The 8,081-nt window shown below is 48.6% G+C and overlaps 1 protein-coding gene across 1 annotated transcript in view; it reads right to left on the reverse strand.

Annotated features, from left to right (window-relative positions):
* The window catches only part of Ikbkb (inhibitor of nuclear factor kappa B kinase subunit beta), a 45,983-nt gene continuing 37,902 nt past the window's right edge, over positions 1-8,081 (reverse strand). The window contains exons 17-22 of the mRNA XM_021218627.1: positions 7,124-7,173; positions 6,928-7,027; positions 6,605-6,752; positions 4,484-4,611; positions 2,209-2,299; positions 1-1,241 (exon numbers count right to left, since the gene is read on the reverse strand). Of these exons, the coding sequence (XP_021074286.1) occupies positions 1,173-1,241; positions 2,209-2,299; positions 4,484-4,611; positions 6,605-6,752; positions 6,928-7,027; positions 7,124-7,173 (586 nt within the window). The 3' untranslated portion in view covers positions 1-1,172. The remainder of the gene's footprint in view (positions 1,242-2,208; positions 2,300-4,483; positions 4,612-6,604; positions 6,753-6,927; positions 7,028-7,123; positions 7,174-8,081) is intronic.

The following is an 8,081-nucleotide window of genomic DNA, read 5'->3' on the forward strand; positions in this document are numbered from 1 at the left end:
TGAATTTACGCTGAGCTTAAGCCAGCATCTTTATTGTCAGAGTCTTCAGATAGTTTACCAGTATCAATCTCTAAGAAACAATCAAAGCATGCAGCACCTCTGAACTCATTTGACCATCGATGCTTCATACTGTCTCTGCAGTGACCACTCTGACATTTCTCTGTTCCAACGTCATGTATTCTCTAATCAAATATACCTGCCTACGATAACCTGAGCCTGTTTTGCTTTTACACACACACATGCACACAAACACACAAGTTTTGTGTGATGCTAAAATGGCTCATGATCTAGACACACTATTCGATTTTACAAAGTTTCCCATGATGTTGAGTTTTGAGCTCAGAAGTACTAGTGATGGTATACTGTGGAAATACACCTTTGAGCCCAGATACATATCTGAGTAATGTTACAAAAAATAGAAACTATTTATAAAATGAACCAGTTTAATAATGCTGCTAGCTAATTTAAGAGGCAGCAATATCCACACACACACCTGACAGGTACCCAGGAGTGGCAGTTTTCAGTAGGGTAGTAGTTGGCATAAGACCTTCAACTTCCTTTTTTCTCCATGACAATTGATTCTAGCTAATCTTTGGGACTCAAGATATGTAGATGCATTTCTGTTCTGCCTGGCTCTGTAAGTCACTCTGTGGCTTAAAGGACCAGAAACAGCAGGGAGTTTGGCATCGCCATCACTATAGCATAGTCAAAGGTCGTTTGCCGCAGCGACCAGCACAGAAGGTAGAAACATTTACCAGGGGAGAAGTGAAGAGGAAGAGGGATATAGGACCATCAAACTTCTGATTAAATGTCTAAGAGAGCTGGATCCAGATGACGTACCAACTGTAAGGAGAGGAGATGTGGGCAGGGCAGGGCGAGTCTCCCTCCCCCAGGAGTCCAAAGCAGACAGGCTGTCTACCGTCTGGGAAACACTCAAGATAGACACTTGTCATTTCTCTGTGCCGCTTTCTTTGTACAGCAGCTATGAAGTGTCACTGCTGCAAGTGCTTGTGACTGCATTGTTGTGCTTCAGTGGTAGAGGACGTCCAGTGTGTAGACAGGGCCAGCCTAGGCTGCTGCGGGCAAGCATCTCAGCTGCTGGCAGTGAGATGTCCACCTGGAGATACCAGAACATCGTCATATGCAGCGCCACGGGCCAGCTCATGGGCACCTCAGTCACAGGCCTGTTCCAGGCTACACCTTTCTTCATCCTCCATCTGTAGCCAGCTCCAGTCTAGAGTCTGAAAGTCAACAGGCACATTAAATACTCAAGTGGCGGGGCCATCGTTCCTCTTCAGGAGGCAAGCAACACAATCTAGAAGTATGTTTAAGCCTTATCTGCATCAGTCCTGGTACTACAGGGCACCCTTAAGCAGCCAAATGAGTTATAGATGCAAATATGCAGCAGATTTCCTTTGGACTAGCTGAAGTTCTTGGAACTCTGTGCCTGTGGAATGTGGATGGTCATTTTAGTATGACCTGTAGCACAGAGCTCTCATTTATATACTCATTGTAGATAGGTGGGAATCAAATCAGTTATCCATTTCCATGCCAACCAGGAGGCTGCCCTTTTCTCTGGCTAAAGTGCAAGCAAGTAGTGAGATGGAAGACACAGCACCAGGAAACAAGTGAGAAGCAGCAGGAGTTAGGGAGGCTCGCCGAAGAAAGACCAGTGAGCAGGTTAGCGAGGATGGCAACTGAAGGCGGTTTCTTCTGACTCCCCAAAGTTAGACGCAAGGGTAGTTAGTGGATGCTTGCGTTAGCAGGAAAAGGCCACTCAGACACCAACAACTGTTTAAGCTCTGTCTGAAGGTGCCTGGGTCATGCCTAGATTTTCTTCAGGTCAGTTTCTCTGACACTGCTGCTGCTTGTGGCTAAAGTGAGTCCTTGAGCCACACACAGGCTGTGACAGGTTTGTCTTTTGTCACTGAGCCCAGCACAGTGCCCAACACGTACGGATGTTCTGCAATGGTCCCAAGGATAGGGAAGGGGCCTTTGATATGGCTGTCACCTTGTCAGGATTAAGTGTCATAAGGGATTAAGATAATGACTGCACGCGGCATTCCTAAGCATGAAATAAATAGGAAAACCTGAAAACCGCAGGGACAACCATGAGTCTCTGCTGAGCCAAGGCTGATGACAAACTGCATTTCCTCGTTTGCTGCAGAGAGGAAGGGACGGACAAGCTGGGCTCCCGCAGGCGGTTACCGTGAAGCTGTGGTCTTGCTCCTTTACTGTGTCTTGCAGCGCACTTTCTAGCCGGGAGCAGAGGGCGTGGGCTTCGGCCACCAGTTCTTCACTGAGGACAATGATCAGATTACCACAACAAGGTCGTCAGGATCTCACCAGGGTTAGTATACTGCTGTAAAATACGCTAAAGACCTACTTACACCGTTCTAAAACAACACAGAAATTACTCATGTCTTCAAGCACCGCATCATTGACTAAATACTCCACAGGTGCCCAAATCCCACGAGAGATAACGTTGCTGAAAATATGGGTCAGTAAACAGATCTTCACATAATAAAAGGCTTTAAAAAGGGATTTATTTTTATTTTGTGTGTGTGTGTGTGTGTGTGTGTGTGTGTGTGTGTGTGTTTGTCTGCATGTCTGACTGTGCACCATGCACATGCAGTGCCCATGGATGACGAGAGAGGGCACTGGATCCCTGGGACTGGGGTTAGAGCTCTTATGAATTGCCACGAGGATGCTGGGAGCAGAACTCAGGTCCTCTGCCACAGCGGCCAGTGCTCTCAGCTGCTGTGCTGTCCTAGCTCCAGGATTTCCTTTTGATTGATATATAACCAAATCCCCATCCAAAGTGCCAATGCCTAAAGATGTTCCATCGCCTGTTTTCTAAAGTTGGGTTTTTTTGTTTGTTTGCTTTTTTTGTTTGTTTGTGTTTGTTTGTTGGCAGTGTTGGAAGTGCTCTACCCCTGAGAGATAGCCCCAAATCACAGTGTTTAAAATGGAAATAAAACAATAGATCAAGAAATGTAGGAACTTCCACAGTGTACAGTTCTGGGAATGTAGTGCATCTAAACTGGTTTTTCTATCATGGATTTGTCTATGCCCTGGGGCAAGCCAAATCAAACTGGGTCCTCTTCCAACCAGAGTCTTGTGAAACAGAGAGATAAGACATTCCCCCCTTCCCACGCTCACAGGCTAACCTTTCTGAACTCGGGGGCTGTCACTGGAGGAAAAGTGCCAGTGCCTCAATTTCCTTTCTCCTTCAAATGTGACATTCTGTGTGGGGAATAACTAAGGGCACATACACAGGGCTCCTGGCCAGGCTAAAGGCTCACTCTCAGCTCTGGAGAGCATAGAGAGGTTCATGACCAGGTGTCTGGCCTCCAGAAACTGGCAAGAGATGGGAGGGGTAATTAAGACTCCATAGAAACATATAATTAAATACCAAAGACTATATACTCCCTAGGATCAAAAATAGGATTTTTAAGAAACATTATTGTTATGTAATTTACATTAGAAATCTTGGCCGTTTGTAAGATACAACAGACTAATCCAAGAACCACACTGAGGTGTTCATAAACACTTAAATGTTTAAATATGATCTAGACTGGAGAACAAACCCACTGTTACTGGCCAAATGACTTGGTCAGAACGTCACTCTAGGTCAACAGAGGACTTGGCTAGAAGTTAATTACAGAGTCAGGAAGCGAAAGAGAAGCTAAAAGCCTTGCCAGGGAAGAGAAAAGGCCTGAGAGAGGGCTCAGCAGGTAAAGGCGCTTGCTGTCACACCCGGTGACCTGAGTTCACACCCCAGGACTCACAGGGCAGAAGAAGGGAACAACCTCCACCAGTTGTCCTCTGACCTTGACAACGCGCCGTGGCACATCCTCCCACACACAGCAATTAAAAAGAAGAAAGGAAAAGAGAGAGGTGAGCAAGGATGGAGGGAGGCACTGGGGGTGAAGAGATCCGTGGTTCTCAGCCTTCCTCATGCTGGGACCCTTTGATACAGCTCCTCATGTGGTGGGGACCCCCAACTGTAAAGTTATGTTCGCTGCTACTTTGCAGCTGCAATGTTACTATTGTTATGAATCATAATATAAATATCTGATATGAAGGATATCTGATAGTGACCCACAGGTTGAGAACCAGTGCCCTAGATGGAGATCCCTGGGAGGGAGAAAGCCAGGGGCTCAGATATGACAAAGAGGGCACACCCTGAAGTGGGTTTTAAAGAACAATTAGCATCCATGTACAGCAGGACTAACAATTTCAGTGTTCTCATTAGGCAACTGGTAATCCAACTCTTGGACAGGGAAATTAGTGGGCACATGACAAGACACTGTAAAAAAACATGTCTGTGTCCACAGGTAAACACTGATAAACACAAAAAGGGACGCACAGACAAGACCCTAGGGCCTTGGGAGGTGACTGGTGACAAGTACGCACATCCACTCCCAGTCTCCCTGCGTGCCCTTGAACGTGATGATTGGCCCCGCCAAGCACAGCTTACCTTTTCTTGTCTGATTCAGGTAAGCTGTCACAGGCACTGGAAGGCTGGGACATTAGCTGACCAGGGTGACTGAGTCGAGACACATTCATGCTGTCTGGGCTTCCACTCACCGGACCTCGGACTTTGCTCTGAATGATGATAATAGGAAGTCAAGCATACTGTGGAATCAGTGGGTACAGAGAGGGTTCAGTGGCTACTGTGCATGCTGCTCTTGCAGAGAGCCTAAGTTTGGGTTCCCAGCCACCCACTGTGGGTGGCTCACAAATGCCTAGAACTCCAGCTCCTGGGAGACCCAGTGCCTCTGGCCCTCAGACAACTGCACTCATGTGCACACACCCACACATGGACACACGCACATACTCACAATCAAAGATAACATAAATCCAAAGGAGAGGAAGGTGTTTACACTCTTTTTCCAAGTAGGAAGAAAGATACACAAAGAGATTATAATGACTGCACTACCTGTGGTAGCTGAGAAAAACGCTGAGGTGTCTGGGTGACTGGGGTTGCTACAGCTGTCCTCCTCCAGCTAGAGGCCCAGGCAGTGGCTACTGGCCACCTCCTCATGCCTGCAGCCAGTTCCTTAGCACCTCTAGCTACTTCTCCAGTGACCCCACCCCCACCCTGGGCTAACCATCAAGGGTCATCTTCAACAAGCAAGCAGGTCTGTACTGTTCTTCACCCATCTGCTGCACCACCTATGGGGAGAGCCTGACACCAGCTTCCTCTGTTTCTACCCTAGGCATGCAAGCTTAATCCATATGGACGGGCTTCCATGGCTAGGCTAGTTTTACCAGCAGACAGCACGCACTCTTCAGATCACTCGAACTCACTGTGCGGGAGCCTTTTGGGTTGCTCCCTCACTTCCGAGGAAGCTGGGGTTCCTGTCCTGAATCCACACGCCACCACTCCTGCACACCACAGAGTTTTATACTTCTTTAGCAGGCTAGAGTGCTCTCTTTCAAGTCCCACACTGGGTTACAGTAGATGCCAGACCCAGCTCCCCATGTACCACGGCTCTCACACTGCTGGACACTCATGAGTGCAGGTGACAGACAAGCCAGTGTGTGTTATCTCGATTTCCACTCCCCCTCCTTGCTTACAGGAGGGAATATCCCCTACCTCCCTCCCCCAGGCAAATCCACCAATGATGCCCTGGAGTCTGACTTCCCTGAGTCCTCTAGAGTGAGCACAAGTGTAAGCATGCTGTTGTGAGTCCCTCAGGGCACTGCCTCCTCCCCTCTGGCCTATGGAGCTGCTCTAATCTTAGAATCTTCACAAAGCACCATTTTTGTTTCCTGCTTCTGTAATAAGCCATCTCCTTTTCTTGTTCTTTTCGGGGTAATTTTGTTATCTGAGGCAGGTCTTACTTACTACATAGTCCAAGCTAGCCTTGAACTTCCTGTTTCAGACTCCTAAGTGCTGGGATCACAGTGTGTGCTACCATGCCACCTCCTTATCTGCCCACTAACACCTTGATAGGTGTCACGACATCGAGTAGGCTGGCCTAAACTCATCATCCTCCTGTCTCAGCAAGTGCTACGATGATAAGTGTGCAACCTTCTGCTTAGCTGTGTGTGTGTGTGTGTGTGTGTGTGTGTGTGTGTGTGTGTATGTGTGTGTGTGTTGCTAGCGTCTGAGCCCAAGGTCTTCTACACGGGGTAAACATCTTTCTGCTGAGACGCATCTCTAGCCCTGAATGTCTTACACGACACATTCAGATGAGACACTGATGTCAACTGAAGACTCAGATACAGGTGAGGAGTCCTGAGCCACTGAAGCTGGAGAGGGGGGTGGGGGTGGGAGTGCGGGTGGGGGTGGCTTTGCCCTGGATCCATCAGAGGGGATACCATTTTGCTGACAACTGGATTCTTAACTTCTGGTCTCTGAAGCTCTGAAAGAACAATGTCTGCTGACTGGAGCTACTTGGGGTACGTACAGTAGGCACGTGGGTAAGTAAAAACACCTCACATAAACCCTCCCTTCAGGAAGCCTGCCTGCCCACTCCAGATCACAGCTCAGTGCTGACAGAGCAGCCAAAGCCGAGGGCCTGCCTGTGCCCTGGAGGGCGGTGGCAGCACGTGGGGGAGGAGACCTGAGAGGCCGGAGTAAGTCACTCACACAGGCGATCTTCAGGAGGTTCCAGAGCTCCTTCTGCCGCTTCTCCTGGAGCCGGACCACGGTCTTCTCATCCTCGTTCATAAGGCTCACCACCTCTTCTACTTTGGGCAGCAACTCTAGTGCCTTCTGCTTACAAACCACGGTCTTACTGTTAGGAAAGAAAGAGCCACACTCCCGAGAGCTCTGGGCCAGCATAGCACTGTTCCCAATTATGATGGGTTCTTCACTGTGCTGGCAAGTCAGAGCAGAGCGAGGGCATCCGTCTGCTCCTTGGCTCTGCTTGACTCTGCATCCTGTCCTGGAGTGGGAGAGGGAGTGCCTACCTGAGCTGTGTATAAATCACCCGCACTTTCTTCTCAAAGCTTTGGATTGCCTGAAGCAGCAGCCGTACCATCTCCTGGCTGTCGCCTTCTGTCCTTTGGTCTGCAGAAGGAAGTGGCATAGTCCCTCCTACTGGCCTCAGGGTAGACCAGTGTCTCAAAGACAAGACAAATCAGGGCTGGGGTCAGAAGCACTTACCTCTTGGCTTCTCCCTGAGTCTTCGATAGAGCTCCCTCGCTTGTTCCTCTCTGCAAGAGAGAAGGCCAGAGTCAAGGCACACCAAGGACACTGACAGCGCCAGCCTGCTAATTCTTGCCAGCAGATCACTACTTTTTAGACTACTGGTCATATGTTCTCAGTGGGGAAAAACCTGCCAGTTTTGGAAATATTTATAAAACCCAAATGCCCCAACGAGAACAGCCTTAAAGATTATACTCTGCTTAGCTACAAGAATGATTCAAGGTCACTCTTGGTCACCATTTCTGGACCCAACCAAGAAAATAATTGCTCTCCAAAGCCTAAGTCCAAAGCTAGACATGAAGGCCTATTTCCTCCTCTAACACAGGTAGGCTGGCAACAGCCTCAGGAGGCTCTAACTCATCTTGGTTGCACACAGAGGAAGCTGAGGTAGTAGGATTTCTGTGAATCTGAAGCATGTCTTGACTCCCTAGTGAGCACCAGGTCTGTCAATGCTATGGAGTGAGACCCTGTTTTGGAACAAAGAACACCTGCACACACAGACATCCATATACACATGCCCATAAAGTGAAGATTCTCATTTGGAAACTTGAAGAGAGTCAAAGGTTAGTATATAAGAGACAATGGAGAACAAATAATTCTTTGTTTTCAGATTTCTCACCCTAAGAATTCTAGTAAGGGCATCAGGTGACAGGGCCCTTAAACTGACCCACCTGCCTGGAGCCCTCTGTCAGCACAGAGCTGCATGTTAGGGTCTCCAGGCAGGGTGGATCTGCTTGGTGCCCTGGTTCCTCTTGGACACAGTGCCAAACTCTGGGACTCAGCGGGCTCCTCCCTCTGTTCTACTTCCTGCTCTGGGAGCCACACCTAGAATGCTGGGCTGGCTGAGCAGGGATGTCTGCTGCCTCAGACACGTGTGTGTGTGTGTGTGTGTGTGTGTGTGTGTGTGTGTGTGTGT

This window comes from Mus pahari, chromosome 19 (assembly GCF_900095145.1).
Source record: "Mus pahari chromosome 19, PAHARI_EIJ_v1.1, whole genome shotgun sequence".
NCBI classification, from domain to species: domain Eukaryota; kingdom Metazoa; phylum Chordata; class Mammalia; order Rodentia; family Muridae; genus Mus; species Mus pahari.